At 44.4% G+C, this 19,881-nt stretch overlaps 1 protein-coding gene across 1 annotated transcript in view; it reads right to left on the reverse strand.

Annotated features, from left to right (window-relative positions):
* Nucleotides 1-19,881, reverse strand: part of LOC132402288 (alpha-soluble NSF attachment protein) — a 54,366-nt gene that overhangs the window by 30,829 nt on the left and 3,656 nt on the right. The window contains exons 2-3 of the mRNA XM_059985141.1: nucleotides 5,139-5,218; nucleotides 1,170-1,286 (exon numbers count right to left, since the gene is read on the reverse strand). Of these exons, the coding sequence (XP_059841124.1) occupies nucleotides 1,170-1,286; nucleotides 5,139-5,218 (197 nt within the window). The remainder of the gene's footprint in view (nucleotides 1-1,169; nucleotides 1,287-5,138; nucleotides 5,219-19,881) is intronic.

The following is a 19,881-nucleotide window of genomic DNA, read 5'->3' on the forward strand; positions in this document are numbered from 1 at the left end:
AACGACTTGACCCACTGTGTGCTAAACGGAGGCTGGGGGTGTGGGCTTGCTTCGGTTGGTCTGGGATTCATGTCTGTGGACTTCCTTTTGCTCTGAATGCCGTTGCTTGTTTTTGCTGTTTGCATGATTTGTGTTTTTTTTCCTCTTTCTCTGTGCTCTGGGAGTTTGTTAGTCTTTTTTAAAAAATGGGTTCTTTGGGGTTTCTTGTTTTCTGGCAGCCTGCAAGGAGATGATTCTCAGGCTACATCCACACTAGACCGGATAATTTTGAAAACGCCAGTTTCGCGTAAAAACGATAGGCGTCCACACTATGCATCTTAAAAAAATATCTCTGTCCACATTGAAACAGATATTTCGGCGAATCTCCTCCTACTGCGCATGCTCAGGACACATGTACCGAAAACAAGTGACATGTTTGGTGTCAAATCTCACCGTGAAAAACTTAAACAATGGGCAGCTGTTGGCTCTCGCGCAGGAGGATTTAAAAGTAAAAAAAAACAAATACTGGAGCATATGGAGGCGACCAAAAGGGAGTTCACAGACAGTAATGATCTGGCTGACAACAAACACTGAAAAACTGACTAACTCTGTTGCATTAATAAAGCACCTTGTTAAATGTGTAAAACATGTCTGCCTCAGTATTATCTTGTATTTCCATACAATGTTACATTAGGCTGTTACACATCTATTGTCAGAGAAGTACTTGCATAAATAGGTAAACCACCTTCATACGAGCAAGGACAGAAAACAGAGCAAAGTGAGTATATTTATTTGTATTTATATTTATTTATATATTTTTAAGAAGCGGCACGCTGCTGTCTGACAGCTTTTTCAGACCTCCTTTTACCCCATCCACACTGATCTGACCAAGTGGCATTTTCAAAATTACACACCCTGGAGAGTGTTTCTGAAAAGCTCCAGTTTCTGGGGATGAAAATGCCGTTTTAGTGTAGATAGAGGATAAAAACGAAGAGAAAAAGCTTCGGTTACGGATTTATCCGGCGTAGTGTGGACATAGCCTCAAGGTTGTCTAATTTATATGTACTTTGATAACACTTTAACACTACAGAGAAGTATCAGAGAGAAATGCTAATTTTAAGCCTTTAAAACACATTTTACACTGCATTTCTGCAGTCTAAGGGAATATTTGCAACAATAGTAGAGATTACCTTGAGGGTCAGCTTTCTTAAAGGCATTTCCAGCATCCACAAAGTTTGTTGCAGCATCATGTTTGCTCTGCAAGTGTAGGTGGAGTTTAGCAGCTTCACAGAAGGCATTGCCTGCAGCTAAAGAGAAAAAGATTATGAGTGGGTACCAGCAGCACCTGCTGCTTATGGAAATAAGGATCATTAGACTCTGGAGCAGAACTTGGCCATTTGCCCTATCAAGTCTGTTCCGTCATTCGATCATAGCTGATTTTTTTTTAAATCCCTCTTTATCCCAATCTCTTGCTTTCTCCCCTAACATGTGACAATCTTACTAACCAAGAACCTGTTTTAAATATACCCAATTACTTGGTCTTTACAGCCATCTGTGGCTATAAATTCCACAGATTCACATCCATCTATCTAAAGAAATCCCCCCCCCCCCCCGTCCTAAATGCAGATGAGTGTGAGGTTTTGCACTTTGGCAGGACAAACTTGGAGAATGAATGGACAGGCATGAAGGGAGTCAGAACAAGGTGATCTGGGAATACAGCTCCATAATCCCTTGCAAAGGGGCGTCAGAGGGAGATAGCATTGTAGATTAAAGCTTTTGGCACACTGACCTTCATAAATCAAAGTATTGAGTACAGGATTTAGGATGTTACACTGCAGCTGTACAGGACATTGGTGAGGCCTAATTTGGAGTATTGTGTGCAGTTCCGCTCACCTGCCTACAGGAAAGATGTAAATAAGATCAGAGGAGTGAAGAGAAAATTTACAAAAATGTCACCAGGATTTGAGCAGCTGAGTTACAGGGAAAGGTTGAATAATTGCAAATGAGGTCCACACATAAAAGCACGCAGACATGGACACACATAAGTAATGAGACAGACTCAAAATGAGGTTAGCTGTGCTAACCTGATTATTTTTCAAGCTTCTTAACAAAGTTTTAGATGAATGTGGCTGTCGAATGGGTTTCACACCATTCTCCTTCCCCATAGATCTAAATCAGCCTGCAGAGAGTATCAGTAGAATTCAAAGGCAAAGATGATAAATCATGTTTCGGTTGCACTCTCACAATCTGAGCTATTGGGAAAATGTTGCCTTGTTGCTGTGTGAAAGACTGCCACAAGTCACTTAAACAGCCTTAAAGGCAAAGCACAGTGCATAGGGTGAAAAACGAGAACAAAAACTAGCATCTGTGGATACAAAAAAGTGCAAGTCAGCACTTTAGGTCACGACACATCTGTCCAGAGTTATGACATAGATAGTACAGGCCCACAATGTTGTGCCAAGCTTATAACTTAACTTCCTCTCATCCACACAGACCTCCATTTTTCTTTCATCCAAATGCCTATCAAAGAGTTTCTTAAATGCCACCGATGTATCTGCCTCTATCACCACCCTTAGCAGGGCATTCCACACACCCAACACTGTCTGAAACAAAAATTACCTCTGACATATGGAACCAAAAGTTGGACATTATCAAAACAAAATGAGGGAAATTGCAGAAATGTGGTTTTTGAGAATGATGAAAATATTGTGGAAGGACAGAATAACAATTGAGGAAGTGTTGTGAAATGCTGGACGAAGGAGGGAACTGATATCATCATTTGGGAAACGACGGCTGGAATTTCTGGGACATATACTGGGAAAAGAAGCTCGAACATCTTGCAGTGATGGGAGAAAAATATTGCAGTCAACATTGCATGGAACTCATGAGTTACACCAAGAGATGGATAGGCAAAAGTTTTGAAGGGCTTATTAGAACAATTGGGGAGGGGGGTTAGTCTTTGGTTGTTCAATCGGTCTATGCTTCTGATCTTGTTTCTTTATTCCAGCATTCAATTTCTTTGTTCAATTAATTTGTCTGTTTGGGTTAGGAGGTAGTGCCAAATTCAAATAGCAATCTACACAGGCACTGTATATTGTAGGAAAGAAAGGCAAACCCACTATCGATAATAGTCGACAGTCCCACAGGACTGGAACAAGCCCTTCAGACTAACCTGATCATGTAAGATGCCTATCCATCCTTGCCATTCTCCCTTCTCCCCCCTCCCATCAGGCTATAGATACAAGAGCTTGAGAGTCCATACCACCAGGCTCAAGGACAGCTTCTATCCTGGACTCTTGTACAGTCCCTAAGAGTGACAAGATGCCTCACATCTACCTCGTAATGACCTTGTACCTTATTTTCCACTTGCACTTCACTTTCTCTGTCAGTGTTACACTTTATTCTACGTTATCTTGCTCAATGCACTGTGTAATGATCTGATCTGCATGAACAGTATGCAAGACAAGCTTGTCACTATCTCCGTACATATGACAATAATAAACCAATACTTCACTGACGATATTAGGTCACTGCTTGAGCAGGGGTTCCCAACACGGACCCCTCGGTAAAAAGTGGGTAAGATTACGTGACATAAAGGAACCCCTGACATAAAGGGAATTCCCAACTGTGGGCCAGTCCAAATTGCCAACTAACCTGAGAGACAGATACTAAATAACACTGCAGGAGCCAGTCTCCCCTCCTTAGACTCTGTCTGCACTTCTCACTGCCTCAGGAAAGCAGCCAGCATAATCACAGATCCCACCCATCCCAGATTCCTCCCCCCCCCCCCCCCCCCACCCCTCACTGGACAGAAACTACAAAAGCCCGAAAGCATGTACCACCAGGCTCAAGGACAGCTTCTACCTGGGAGTAATAAGACTCTGGAATGGCTTCCTAGGACAATAAGGTGAACTCTTGATCTCATTCTACCTTGTTGTGACCATGCACCTTATTGTCTACCGGCATGGCAGTTTCCTTGTAACTGTTACACTTCATTCTGCCTGTTATTGCTTTACCTTGCACTACCTCAGAGTACTGTGTAATGATTTGATCTGTATGACCATTATCAAGACCAGCTGCACTTGGTACAGGGTGTTGTGATGTGAACAAAGTCACCAGGGAGACACTGAAGCTAGTGGATATAGAAGTGTTTCACTCAACAGAAACAAGCAACAGGTATCATATTGAGACATTCCTGGAAGAAGAGGCTTGCTCGACCCAAAATTGTACAACATTTTTAAAATGCTAGAGATCAAAGATATCAGCGTAGTTACAATATACCCACAATGCTTCCTCTGAATTACATACAGTTTCCCACACATCTCCTTCCACATTCCAGACACCCAAAATGAATGTTAATACCCTCTGACTCTAGGCCACATTCGTGCATATGCAGACATCTAAGGTCCAAATGGAGTGTTTGCGATTGAGCCCAACCTGCAGCTCCAGGAAGCCCATTGTCCTGAGCTGTATTTTAAATTCAATCTGCAATCCATATTCATATTTGAAGAATGGCAGCTGTTGAACTTAATATTTGCTATATAATCCAGAGAATGCCCTTACACAGGTGACAATAAAAAAAATTCCAACTTTATTTGCATTGTTATTTATTTTCCCTTGTACTACCTCCATGTGCTGAGGTGGTGAAATGATCTGTATGGATGGCACGCAAAAGTTTTCCGTGATAACAACAAACTAAAAGCTACTTGGTTGGGAACTGAATTGTTATGATTATTATTCTATAGATTTATTCAGTATGCCCACAAGAAAATGTTGTATATGATGACATATATGTACTTTGATAATAAAATTTATTTTGAATTTTGAATTTATGGCAATTACGCATGTGGCCAATGGATCATGCAGTGAATTGACTGAGCCTCCTGCATGCGGAGGGCTCTTTTCATGTGGGCTTTTGAGTTTGGTTGTTTTTATCTTGGCAGGCTCCAGGTTAAGAACCCCTGCCTTAAATGTATGCTCTGGTATTAGTTATGTTAACCCTAGTGAAAAAAAGCTGCTGTCTGTCTACTCTATCTGTGCCTCTTATAAACCTTTATCAGATCTCCCCTCAGCCTCCGCCGTTCTAGAGAGTACCGGTAGTTATGAAGCAGGAATAGTCAACATGACAGATCATTGTGGCATCTGGTAACTGTACTCACCACTCCAGTTCTTAGCCATCTTGAACATGTTAGCAGCTCTGCAGTACATTTCGCATGCTTCTTCCAGTTTAGAGGACCCCCTAATTAAAATGGAAGCAGGTCAAAATCAGGACAAGAGAAAAGGTTTCTCGATCGAACACTCAGAAACCAAAGATTGAGAACTGTGCTGTTTGGATCAGTTATCAACAATAAAACTAGAGTTATAAATAACCTGCAGGTCTAGCGGGGTGGCAGAAGGAATGGTCAACCTTGAATCAGGTCTACAAGGGGAGATAGCTGGTATAAAACGCAGGGAATGGTGACACAAGAGGCCGGAGATGGGGTAGAAGAGATAGGCTCAATCTTCTTTTTACCTCTGCCTTCATCAGCTTAAATCCACTGTGGATGACCCCTAACCCGGCTGCAATAGGAGAAAGAGTGGGGTTGAGGCTAGCAACCACATCCCCAACGTCCAGAGCTACAGAAACGCTAACACAAGCTCCAAACATCTCGTTCCTGGGAGAGGAAAGATCTTCAGCTAGAAGACAAGATGGGCTACACCTAGGGTCAACGTGAAAGACTGGCCCTGGACAGAGGACTTTGGTGAGCTGCTCTCAGCGGCCCATGCCCCAGTAGGGGTGATGGGCTTGACTCACTCCATCTATCAGGCTGTCTCTCAACTCTACCCACTACAATCTTCACTCATCCCTTTGATCTACCTTTGCTGCATTTCATCAATTCCCCACTTCCATTTAATACTTACCTTTCTTCTTAATCCTAAACCGGTTTCTTAAGTTTGTTATTATCGGGGTGGTAATGGGGATAAGCTCCCATTATCAATTAAATGGGTAATATTTGAGGTGCTCCCAATGGCATGCACCTCAAACAGCCTCTGACAACCAAGTCCAGCTCCTGGCCTTCATGTCTGTCTTACCCACTAAGCCCGGTGGGACCGTTTCTACTGACAGGAGAAGGGCCAAAGGTGGGTTACTGGCACCTTAAAACCCGTCATTTCTGGCAGATGGGGCTCGCCAGCTGTGGTTGGCAGCTCATCCAGAAGGAAAGTTTTCATCTGAAACCTTCACCTCCATGCGGCTATACCCACTCATGGGGAAGGCTTCAGGAGTAAATCCTGAAGGAAAATTCCAGAACTGGGCACCCTACGGCAGTCCTATGTTGAGTTCAATGCTGACTGGTAACTCACGTGATGCTGCTGTACCAGGTTCTGTCGTTCCTTTGGGTTCAGCAGATGCATGGAGAGAGGGAGCCTGCTACAAGGGCAACAGTTTGCTCTCCATATTGTACTGCCTTGGCTTTGTATCCTAGCTATCTAGATACACATTTCCATGGTTGACCATAACCAACAGAGGCCTCAAAAAATCCTAATCCATGATTTCAATTCACCCCACTCCCATAGATGAAGCTTGACCCACTGGGTTCCTCTAGCAGATTGTTGTATGGGTTCCTGTGCCTCCAGCCTAGAGTCTCAATAAAACTTAACTTACGGCTTCATGCATCAGAGCATTTAATTCCTGGGGGCGGTAGGGAGATATCACTAGCATTAAGGCACTTCTTTATTCAGATTACATTAGTTTTATTTATCAAATATACATCAAAACAGAGGAAAATACGCAATTTCCTTCAACAACTATCATCACGGGGACAGCCAACAAGTGTCAACATGCTTCCAATGACAACTTAGCTTGCCCACAACTTACTAACCCTAACCTTATGTCTCTGTCCTTACAGACAGCAGTGGGATAAACAAAATATCTGACCACAATCAAACTGCCTTACATTACTGTATGTTACCACACTCCAAACAGTGAGCATACACCAAGACTGTTCTGTTAATAAAGTATTCCTGGATGAACTAAGGTCATGAACTAAGAGGCTACACAGCCAAATCCACAGCAACACACAAAAAATGCTGCAGGAGTTCAGCAAGTCAGGCAGCATCTACAGAAAGAAATAAACAGTCTTATGTTTTGGGCTGAAACCCTTCAGAACTGGGAAGGAAGGGGGAAGCCACCAGAATAAAAAGGTCGCTGGAAGGTGATGGGTGAAGCCAGGTGGGTGGGAAAGGTAAAGGGCTAGAGAGAAGAGTGGACCATGGGAGAAAGGAAAGGAGCAGAGAATGAGAAAGGCTCATGACAAGAGGACCACAACCTTGTCATAGGGTTTGGAGGCTTGCTAGCCTCAATGACCCGGAGAGCCAAGCTAACTGGAGCAGGGCTATATACTTTGGTTCAAGTCCACTTGGGACTTGCCAGACTCAGAGAGAGAGTTACTGACATGAACACTGCCAGAGATAGAGAACCTTCATTGCTGCCCTGAACTGCCGCAGCATAATGAGCAGTAAGAAAGAATGGCGGAAGAGAGGAGATGGGGAGAAGTAGCGGCAGTTGTGACAAAGACTGCGACAGGGTCACCAGGAATCCAAGCGCAAGCTACGGAAATGATGCAATTAAAGCAGAGATTCAAGGTAAATGTTGACACTATTATGTGCTTTGTTTTTTTTACACTTTAGAGTTTCAGCACAATAGCAGGCCCTTCCGGCCCAGCAGGCCTGCTCCACCCCATTACATCATGTGACCAATTAACCTACTAACCTGTATATCTTTGGAGAATGAGAGTGGAAAGCACCCGGAGGAACCCACACGACCATGGGGAGAACGTACAAACTCCTTACACACAGTTGCAGGAATTGAGCAGGGCCACTGGCACTGTAGTAGCATTAGGCTGAACACAGTTCTACTGTGCCATCCCATGTACGGAATAGGAAAGTATTATACAGGCTGACGTACTTCGCCAAGACCAACACTGCCTGATTTAATGTACATGTGACAGATAAAGCTAATGTTTAAAGAGCTTTTTTTTAAAAAAAGAGAGTTCTAGTGGGCTGCATTCAAAGCAACACACACAAAATGCTGGAGGAACCCTGCAGGTCAGGCAGCATCTATGGCAATGAATGAACAGTCGACATTTTGGGCCGAGACCCTTCTTCATGACTGGAAAGGAAGGGGGAAATACGCAGAATAAAAAGGTGGGGAGAGGGGAAGGAGTCCAGCTGGAAGGTGGTAGTTGAAGCCAGGTGGATTAGAAGGTAGAGGGCTGTCGAGGAAGGAATCTGATAGGAAGTGAGTGGACCATAGGAGAAAGGGAAGGAGGAGAGGACCCAGGGAGAGGTGATAGGTAGTTGGGGAGAGGCAAGAGGCCAAAGTGGGGAATGGAAGAAGAGAGGGGAGAGGAAATTTTTTTTCTTTTTACTGGAAGGCAAAAATCAACATTGATGCCATCAGTTTGGAGATTACCCAGACGGAATACAAGGTGCTGCTCCTCCACCCTGAGGGTGGCCTGATCTTGGCACAACAGGCCATGGACCGACATGTCGGACAGGAATGGGAATCAGAATTAACCCACATTCAATATTAACCTTCAGTGCTGTCTGCGTGCGTGGAGATGGCACGTTCTCCATGAGCAATGGGTTTCTCCCAAGTGCATTGGATTCCTCCCAGATGGGTGAACTAAGAAGCCGCTCCCATCACTGTCAGTTTAAGCCACTCTGGGTGCTCTCCACTTTCTTTCAAACGGTCCCCTTTGTGTTGGCAAGTGACAGTGGGAAGTTGGTCAGAATGTAGAGATGATTACGTAGCATCCTTGCCCCCAATTTACCCCCGTTCACCTAGGGTGAACCGCCATCGCCCCGCCAATAGTGTGATACTTTGGTGTAAATATGGTGTAATGCCCCCCCAGTACATACTCGCAACACAAATATCAGACAATACACCAAAGGCGAGTAAACAATTGCAAATTTATAGTTATTTCTTAGTGATGGGTTAGTAGAAACAGATAACCTAGAGGCACCAAATCAGTAAGTTTATCAGTTTCTGCACATAATATTTCAATACGTTGGAGGTCACGCCTCCGGTTCCATCCACAACGACCTTCCGAGCCTTCGGCCACCGTCCGAACCGCCGACGTCCAGTATCCGCCGCCCTGGAACCGCTGTCCGCTCCTCACACGTCCATCCTCCTCGCTCGCCTCCCGAAAAAGACCGCGAACTCCCGCTTGGCTCACAGATACAAGATAGCATAACAATTCTCCATTGGTTAGTTCCCCCCTTATCTACAGTTATAACCCAAACATTCCAGACACAGAAACCCATTACAGCATTAAGTAACATTACAGAGAAGCCTTTTCATTATAACAATACAGAAAAGCCATTTTGTTAGCCTGAACAGTTAACACCACAGTTACTGGTACTGAGAGCCCTACAGTTACAACAGCAGTGACTGGAATTACTATCAGCTGGCATAGTAGATGGTGACGAGAGGATGTACAGGAGCGAGGCAGATCTACTGGTGGAGTGGTGTCGCAGCAACAACCTTGCACCCAACTTCAGTAGACGAAAGAACTGATTGTGGGCTTCAGAAATGGTAATATGAGGGAACATACACCAGACCTCAGAGGGATCAGAGTGGAAAGGGTGAGCAAGTTCAAATTTTCGGGTGTCAACATCGCTGAGGATCTAACCTGGCCCCAAAGAATGCAAGACAGTGGCTATATTTCATTCGGAGTTTCAGTGGATTTGGTATGTCACTTAAAACACTCACAGATCTCTACAGAGGTACCGTGAGAGCATCCTAACTAGCGGTATTACTGTCTGGTATGGGGGGTGGTGGGGGGGGGGGGAGGTGCCACTGCACAGGATCAAAAGTAAGCTGCAGAGAGTTGTAAACTCCATCAGCTCCATCATGGGCACCTGCCTCCCCAGCACCCAGACATTTTCAAGGAGCGATGCTTCAACAAGCTGGTGTCCATCACCTAGATCATGCCTTGTTCTCATTGTTACCATCAGGACGGAGGTACACACTCAATGATTCAGGAAGAGCTATAGCTGAGTGATGGGGAATCCTCAATGACATACAGACAGAAACAGATATATACAAACAGCCACACGTCGGTACTGTAATTCATGCTTTATCCTATTGTGTATTGCAAGCCACTGTAAAGTCAACAGATTTCATGGCATATGCTGGTGATATCAAACCGATTCTGAATCGTCTTCAAAAAAGAGGGTGGCCTGGTGGTGCAACGCAAGGTTTAGGTTCGATTCCCGCTACTGTGTGTAGAGAGTTTGTATAACCACGAGGTTCCTCCAGGCATTCCGGTTTCCACCCTTACAGGTGCCAGGGCCAGTGAGTTATGGGCATGCTACCGCGGCGCCGGATACGTTTACGGGCATGCTACCGCGGCGCCGGATACGTTTACGGGCATGCTACCGCGGCGCCGGATACGTTTATGGGCATGCTACCGCGGCGCCGGATACCTGGGGATGCTTGTGGGCTGCTCGGCAAAATCTTTGCTGATTTGATTTGATGCAAATGCTGCATTTTACCGTATCTTTCAAAGTACTTTCATTATCAAACTACATATACATTATTCAACCTTGAGATTCGTGTCCACAGAGGCAGTCATGAAACAAAGAAACCCAAAAGACCCCATAAAAAACAATCATCAAACAACCAATGTGCAGAGAGGAAAATAAACAAATCACGCAAACAATAAATGTAGCAAAAAGCATTCAGAACACAAGACTGTCCATAGACACGAAGCTTGGAGCAAGCCACAGCCTATCACACAGCAAAGCTGAGTAAACGTCGCAGAGCCTCGAGCAGGTCACGTGTACATTTGACAAGTACAACTAACCTTTCACTTCAATGTTGTGAGGAGATGTGGTGTGGTGAAAAGAAAGGAAGAGGATGAACAGTCCTATCATTCTCTCTAACACTTGATGTTGTTGATCTCTATTAACAAGTGGTTTCAACAGGAAGAAACCGGCTCAAACTGTCCTGTCACCAACAGTCATATTGCGACAGAAACATGCTGCACTCAAGTTCCCACCAATTTTAGCACTAATACTAGGTCAGGAATAAACCTTGGGCTCAGCAATAACTTGAGTTACTTCAACCATTTGTAGTCAGTCATCTGCAAGGCTGTAAAGGCCTTTAGGAAAATGCAGAAAAGATTACAATCAAGAGTTCAGAAAAAAAGACTGTGATCGTCTACCCTACTATCAGGCTGAGAAGAACAGGACAAAGATTAAAATAACAAGGTCCCTTTACGCCAGATAGAAAGCAGTTTCTCCCTCTCCATTGGTTAATAACGGAATTAAAGATGACTGGCGAAAGGAGACTAAAGAAAGCCTTTAAGTGGCATCTGGAGTGGGTTCCCTCCTCCATCACTGATGCTGCCCTCACTTTCCTCTCCTATCAGATTCCTTCTAATCCAGCCCTTTACTTTTTCCACCTATTACTTCATCTCCCCGCCTGGCTTCACCTATCACCTTATAGCTTGTACTTCTTCCCCTCCCTCCAACCTCTCATTCTGGCTCCCCCCTTCCTTTTCAGTCTTGATGAAGAGTCTTGGCCCAAACATCAACTGTTTATTTTTCTCCATAGATGCTGCCTGACCTACTGAGTTCCTCCAGCATTTTGTGAGCGTTAATCAGTCAAGAGTCTTACTTGACAATGATGGAGGCAGATTCAAAAACCACTTTCAAAAGGAAATTGAAGCAGTACAAAAAGAATTGCAGACCCAGCTAAAGGGGAGTGTCACATTGCTCTTGCGGGGAACCAGACCTGAAGAGTCATGGTTTCCCATTCTTTTGCCAGTCTATGACTGAACATTTCCTGAGCTTTATCTTCCGACAAAGTGAAATCAGTTTTTAAGAACTTTATTTTGAGATACAGTGTGAAACAGGCCCTTTGGCCCAAGGAGCCCCGTCACCCCAGAAGCCCACCTATTTAACACTAGCCGAATCACAGGACAATTTAAGATGACCAATTAACCTCCTAAACTGTGAACCTTCGGACCGTAGGAGGATCCAGAGCACCCAGAGGAAACACAATTGTCAAGTCAAGTCACTTTTATTGTCACTTCGCCCATAACTGCTGGTACAGTACACAGTAAAAATGAGACGATGTTTTTCAGGACCATGGTGTTACATGACACAGTACAAAAACTAGACTGAACTACGTAAAAAAAAAACAACAGAGAAAGCTACACTAGACTACAGACCTACACAGGACTCTGTAAAGTGCACAAAAACAGTACAGGCATTACAATAAATAATAACCAGGACAATAGGGCAAAGTGTCAGTCCAGACTCTGGATATTGAGGAGTCTGATGGCTTGGGGGAAGAAACTGTTATATAGTCTGGTCGTGAGAGCCCGAGAGCTTCGGAGTCTTTCCCCAGACAGCAGAGGGAGAACAGATTGTATGAGGGGTGCATGGAGTCCTTCATAATGCTGTTTCCTTTGCGGATGCAGTGTGTAGTGTAAACGTCCGTGATGGCAGGAAGAAAGACCCCGATGATCTTCTCAGCTGACCTCACTATCCACTGCAGGGTCTTGTGATCCGAGATGGTGCAAGTGTTCGTGGGAAAGGATGTACAAATTTTCGTACAGATGACATCGGAATGAAGCTCTGGACTCCAAAAAGCCGAGCTATAATAGAACTGCAGGAACCGCTACCGTGGTAGAGGCTGCAGGCTCTCATTTGACACAAGAACAAATAGAGTGCTTGCATTTGATAACCAAAGAATTTAGCAGTCAATCTTTATTCACAGTAATTGACCAAAACCAAATAAACTCCCACAAAGAGGTAAGGAATAGCAAAAAATTTGTTGGCTGAAGATGACGAGGAACATTTCCTTGCCCTCTTGATCGGGATTTTACGTGTATCATCCGCACTTGAATATACAGTTAAAGGTGTTGCATTTCACTGTAAGTACCATTTACTAAACTGTAGGATAGATACATAGACCATAAGATATTGGGCTGAATGGGCTAATTCTGCTCCTTCAAACCTACTCTGCTGTTCCAGCATGGGTGATTCATTTTCCATCTCAACCCCACTCTTTTTCCTTCTTTTGATGCCCGGAATACTCAAGAAGCTATCAACCTGTTTTAAACATACCCAATGACTTGGCCTCCACAGCAGTCCTAACAATGAATTCCAAAGATTCAGCACCCCCGGCTAAAGAAATTCTTCACCTGTTCTCAAGAGACGTTCTTCTACTTCGAGGCCCTCTGTTCCTACACTTCTCCGATATCGGAAACATCCTCTGCATGTCCACAAGAATCTTACTGAAGCAAACAACACATTACTGTGCATTTCAATCTACATGTGACAAATAAAGCTAATCTTACCAAATGACACACACAAAATGCTGGAGGAACTCAGCAAGCCAGGCAGCATATACGGAAGGAATAAACAATTGATGTTTTGGGCTGGGACCCTTCATCCGTGCTGAGTTCCCTCAGCATCTTGTACATGTTGCTCTGGAGAGTAGGATGGAGATGTGTCTCTACCAAAGGAGATGTAAGGAGCTCTTTCCTTCCACTAGTCTGCAGGTTACCCTTGGACAAGGTGTAACACCTGCTTAGACCCTCCCCTCCAACAGGGGCATATGAAGCCATGGGAGCAGGTGCTGGATGGTGATATGAGCAGCTGGAGTAGGCAGACCATCTCAGCAGAGTATTGATAATGGCTAGGGTCACCCATCTTGTAAAGACACTGCCCAGAAGGCAATGGCAAACCATTTCTGTAAAAAAAATTGTCAAGAACAATCAAGTTCATGGAAAGACCATGATCGCCCACGTCATATGACACGGCGCATAATAATGATGATGCTACAAAGTGCAGAGGAACTCAGCAGGTCAGGGAGCATTATGGAAAAGAGTAAACAATTGACACTTGGGCTGAGATCTTTCTTCAGGAAGGGACCTGATGAAGAGTCACGGCCTTGAACGTCAACTGTTTACTGCCCCCCCCTCCTATAGATTCTGCCTGGTCTGCTGAGTTGCCCCAGCATTTTGTGGTTTATGACAATGCATTGTTTCCTTTCATTCAGCACGATAATAATTGCAAACGGACTGGTATAGCAACCTCAGGGATCTTGGCCAATGGACAAACTGGACTTTAAAAGCTAACAAACTACTACCTGAACTTTAAAAACCCAGCCAAAGTGCAACTGAGGAATAAGTTACTGCAGCTTATCTATCAGACACTCCTTGTTTGGTAGTGGTAGGAAAGACAAAATATAGCAGCCCTACGTGGTTACAAGATTAACTTCTGCCACATAACATCTGAAATCAAGTGCATAACAAACCCCAGAGAGTAATACTTCAAATAAAGGTTAGATAGAAGCTCAATGGATAAATTATACAATTTGTCTTTAAAACTGGGCAGTTCAATAGATGAAACAGAATGTACCAGCTATTCAATATAGAAAACATTTTTACTTCAAGAGATACTGATCCTGTCTTGAAGTTGCAATCAAGTTTATATAAAGTAACAGAATATTACAGCACATGAACAGGTCATTCGGCCCATCTACACCTTACCAGACTATTATTCTACCTAGTCCCATCACCCTATAGCTGAATCATAGCCCTCCATACCTCTTCCACCCACATACTTGTCATTAGGAGTTTGAGGAGATTTGGTTTGTCACCTAAAACACTCAAAAATTTCTACAGATGCATCGTGGAGTGCATTCTGACTAGCTGTCTGATATTTGGGGGGGGGGGGGGCTACTGCACAGGATTGAAGTAAACTGCAGAGAGTTGTAAAGTTAGTCAGCTCCATCGTAGGTACTAGTATCTGTAGCTTCCTGGACATCTTCAAGGAGAAGAGTTTAGGAAGGCAGCATCCATCATTAAGGACCCAGGACATTTTTCCCACTACATTATCATGTATTGCTTTGTACTGCTGCTGTAAAGTTAACACATTTCACAACACATGCCAGTGATATTAAACCCAAATCTGATTCTGATGTCGTTGTTACGTGCCATGTCATATGTCGTAGGCAACATATGTCGTATGTCTTTCTTGGCAAAATTTTTCTACAGAAGTAGAATTTACTTATCCAAATTTCTCTTTAATGCTAAAATCGAACCTGCATCCACCACTTACGCTGGCAGCTCGTTCCACACTCTCACCACTCTGACAGAAGTTTTCCTTCATGTTTCCTTTCAACATTTCACCTTTCACCCTTACCCCATAACCTCTCACCCGTCTCACCCAACCTCAGTGGAAAAAGCCTGCTGCATTTACCCCTCAATTTTGTACACCTCTATCAAATCTCCCCTTATTCTCCTACACATCTGGGAATAAATTCTGAACCTAGTCAATCTCCACTACAACTCAGGTCCTCAAGTCTCACAGGATATCTTTGGTTGTACAGGAAAATGCAGATGCTAGAATCTAGAACAATCTGCTGGAGGAATTCAGTGGGAGCCTCTGAATAACTGTAGTGCCAAGTTGACACAAAACATCGATAATTCCTTAACCCTTCCTGCTGCAGAAGCTGCTCGACCTGCTGGATTCCTCCAACAGATTTATTCATATTGCTCAAAATACAAGTCCTACTGACATTTTCAGCAATGTTTCAGATTATGATTCATTCTTGTTCTGAAGTGATGGATTGAAGATTTACCTGGAGTGCTATCTCCCAATCAACTGTTTACAATATTGGATACAGGATATTGAATATACTCATTTTCAAAACAAAATGTAATGATCTTCAGTGATCAATCAAGAACTTGGTTCGTTAAGGCTGTCAGAGTCAGCAGGAGTAGCTCCCAGTGGCTACTCTGATCCCAATAGCAAGCATCGAAAATAGCTTCTGACAACCAAGACCAGCTGCTGGCCTTCACATGTGGCTTAGCAACTCAGCCCAGCAGAACCATTTCTACTGACAGAAGGGCAAAGCTGGGTTACTGGTGCCTTAATAACAGTCTCTCTGGGCAGCCGTGGTTGGCGGCTCTTCTAGGAGAAGGAAAGCTCAGATCTCAAAACTCTACTGCCTTGCACCTATTCCCATTCACGGGGAAGGTTTTGGGAGCAAATCTCAAGGAAAAATCCGGATTTGGAGTCTCTAAGACAGTCCTGCATTGACTGGTAAACTCCTGTGATGCCACTCGTGCCTAACTCGATCAGCCTCAGCCGTTCCGCCGGATTCGCCAGGTGCAAGGAGAGGGGGAGCTTGCTGCACGGGCAACCGCTTGCTCTCCTCATTGTAAAGTCATGGCTTGCACATCACATAGACAGCCAGGACTCAACATCCATGGTCGACTCTGATCAATAGGAAGCCTACTTATCAAGATCTTCAGAGAAAGCGTCTGAACACACAAAAAAAGAGAAAGAACAAGTGCAACACATCTTGACAGAAGCAAACTGAGAAGTTGAAGGAATGAGATGCAGTGTTATTAACAAGGTTTCAGCTCGAAACCTCGACTGCCTGGCCTGCTGAGTTCCTTCAGCATTTTGTCTGTGTTGCAGTGTTATTAATTCTGGTCACCACACTGTTGGATGTTTGTAAGGGTCCCTGACAAGGTGCAGAGATACTTCACTAGACTGGGTCTAAGGATGATGAAAGGTTAGAATGGAGAAACTGGTGCTCTCCTTGGAGCAAAGGAGGGGGAGGTGGGGGAGGAACCTAAAAGCAATGCACAAGCTGGTTACACGTTTAGATATTGCTGAAAATATCCTGTATCTTAACACAGTGCCAATACTCTCCATTAATGCTTCAAGAAGCAGAGAATAAATTCAAAGTGATGGGTCATGTCCCCAGTCCTTGGGGTCGCGTTGCCGATGGCCGTTGGTGGGGGTGTCTTAATACGCTCAGCAGAGGATGGTGCTCAGAGAGGCTGTGTCGGAGGGGATGGTCAGAGGCTTGGAGGTTCGACAGACTCGGAGTCCGCTGTGGTCAGGTTGTTTTCACTGTGTGCTGCGTCTGCAAGGCTAAGTTCGACGGAGCTTTCATTGTGTGCTGCATCTGCGAGGCTGAGTCGGGCGGTGCCGTGGAAGTCCATAGCGGGGTATTCCCTTCTGCTGCTGGCGTGGGATGACGAGTCTATCGGTACCCTGAGGACTTGTGGAAACTGTGTGGTGGTTTCTTTCGAACTTACAGTCTTTTAACATCTTTGGACTATTTTTACTCTGCCCATGGTCTGTTTTTTTTATCAATTATGCTATTGTTTGCACTGTTGTAACTATATGTTGTAACTATGTTGTTTTGTGCAGGTCTTGTAGCTTCAGTTTTTGGTCTTGTTTGTCTGGTGGGTTTGGAGCTCCTTTCCGGGAAATACGCCAAGACGGTAGCGCGATATTAATACACAGCAGCCTCTCCGGACTCTGGATTGGGGATTGCCAAATGTTATGTGGATTTTCTAGTGTAGTCTGTTCTGTCATATGCTTTTGTGATATCATTCTGGAGGAACGTTGTCTCATTTTTTAACTGTATTGCATTTGTGGTTTCTAAATGACAATAAACTGAATCTGAATCTACATCACTGGAGCTGCAGTGGAGTGTGTATCAAGTTTCAAATTCCTTGGTGTCCACATTTCCAAGGATCTCACCTGATCCCTGAACTCCTTCATCCTGATCAAAATGGCCTTTACTTCCTGCGGAGCATCAAGAAAGCTCACCTCTGTCCCAGGATACTGGCGGACTTTTACCGCTGTGCCACTGAGAGCAGACTCACCAATTGCATCTCAGTGTGGTATGGCAATTGTCCCGTATCCGACCACAAAGCACTCCAGCGGGTGGTGAAAACTGCCCAGCAGATTATCGGCACCCAATTGCCCACCATTGAGAACATCTACCATAAACGCTGCCTGGGCAGGGCGAAAAGCATTATCAAGGATGCATCTCACCCTAACCATGGACTTTTTACTCTCCTCCCATCCAGTAGGTGCTACAGGAGCCTCCACTCCCGCACCAGCAGGCACAGGAACAGCTCCTTCCCTGAGGCTGTGACCCTGCTGAACCTCACATCACAGCGCTAAGCAGTATTGCACCCATATTGTACTGTCTCAGTACTTTTATATTTGTGTGCTGTAGCACTTGCTTTTTATTCGCAGTTATTTTGTAAATAACACTATTCTTTGCACTTCTGGTTCAATGCTAACTGCATTTCATTGGCTTTGTATCTGTACTTGGCACAGATACAAAGATGAGGAAGAATAAGGGGAAACTTGCTATAAGTAAAATAAGTCCAATGTGAAACCAAAGAGAAACAGGGAGACAGAGAGACCTATTGTCCACTCTCCACTCCCATCAGATGCTTTCTTCTCCAGTCCTTGACCTTTCCCACCCACCTGGTTTCACCCATCACCTTCCAGTCCGCCTCTTTCCCCTCACCCCCACTGTTTAATTCAGGCAAAGCCCCTTCCCTTTCAGTCCTGATGAAAGATCTTAGCTGGAAAAGTCAACTGTTTATTCTTTTCCATAGATGCTGCCTGACCAGCTGAGTTCCTCCAGTGTTTTGTGTGTTGCTTTGTATTTCTAGCAATTGTAGATTTTCTTGTGTTTGAGATAGACAGATAGGCAATAAATATCAAGACCATGAGATGAAGAGTCCTTGAAGATTAGTCCGTAGATTATGGGGACAATTCAGTGATGGGGTGACTGAAGTGGAGTGTGCAACTCTGGTTCAAGAGCCTGATAACTGAGGGGTAACAAAGGTGTTCCTGAACCTGGAAATATCAATTTTCAAAAAGGAATTAATTACAGCATTACGGAGGAGCAGGGAAAACTGGACAACTGGGCACACCCCACGGGGTGCCAGTCGTTATTTTGGAAGAGAAGGCATGTTTAATTCCATAAATCAAGCCAAGTTAGTGTTCAGGGATTAGTACACTGATTAGTGGTTCTCACTGAAAAACAAAGGATTTCCAATCATATGTCACAACAATCTACTTACAAATTCCAAGTATTACAAATAAAAGCATGCTGGTAACCCCCTCAGCAACACACACAAAACACTGGAGGAACTCAGTAGATCAATCAGCATCTATGGAAATGAATAAACAGACAACTTCTCAGGACTGAAAGGGAAGGGGAAGATGCCAGAATAAAAAGATGGGAGGGGGGCAGGGGGCTGAGGGGAAAGAGAAAAGCTGTGGAGGCAGGTGGGCAGGAAAGGTAACGTTCTGGAGAATCTGATAGGAGAGGACAGTGGACCATAGGAGAAAGGGGAGGAGGGGACCCAGGGGGAGGTAATAGGTAGGAGAGAAGAGGCAAGAGTCTAGAGTAAGGAATAGAGAAGAATGGGGGGGGGGGGGGGGGAGTTTTTTTTTAAACCGGGAGGAAACATCGATATTTGTTTGGAGATTACCCAGACGAAATACAAGGGGTGCTGCAGCTCACTGGGCTGGAAGGGCCCATTCCTCCATCCTCCATCCTGAGGGTGGCCTCATTTTGATCCCCTCATGCCTGCACTATTATTTAATGGTGTGACTGATCCTTTATTCAGCACTGTCTTCTCCTGTTAACTTTTGATTCCTTAACATCCAAGCTGTATTTGTTTTTTAAAAATTTTTTATGTGTGGAATGGCCCTTCCAGCCCAGTGAGCTGCAGCACCCAGCAACTCACTTAGTTAACCCTAATCACTGGACAATTTACAATGACCAATTAACTTACTGACATGTCTTTGCATCATGCAAGGAAACAGGAGCACTCAGGTTTAATTCCCATTCCGACGTGTTCATCCATGGCCTCCTCTCGTACCAAGATGTTTCTGTTACTCATGCGTTGGACCCACGGTCTACGTGAAAGCACCCACCACATTCTGAACACCCCTGAAGACTGTCTTGAATGAACTTATTGGCGCTCCCTCCTTGGAGCCATTTATCTGCACAAAACAACAGCAACTCTCCTTCCAATGACACTGTATGGCATCTTACCT

Source organism: Hypanus sabinus, chromosome 11, assembly GCF_030144855.1.
Source record: "Hypanus sabinus isolate sHypSab1 chromosome 11, sHypSab1.hap1, whole genome shotgun sequence".
Classification (NCBI taxonomy): Eukaryota; Metazoa; Chordata; class Chondrichthyes; order Myliobatiformes; family Dasyatidae; genus Hypanus; species Hypanus sabinus.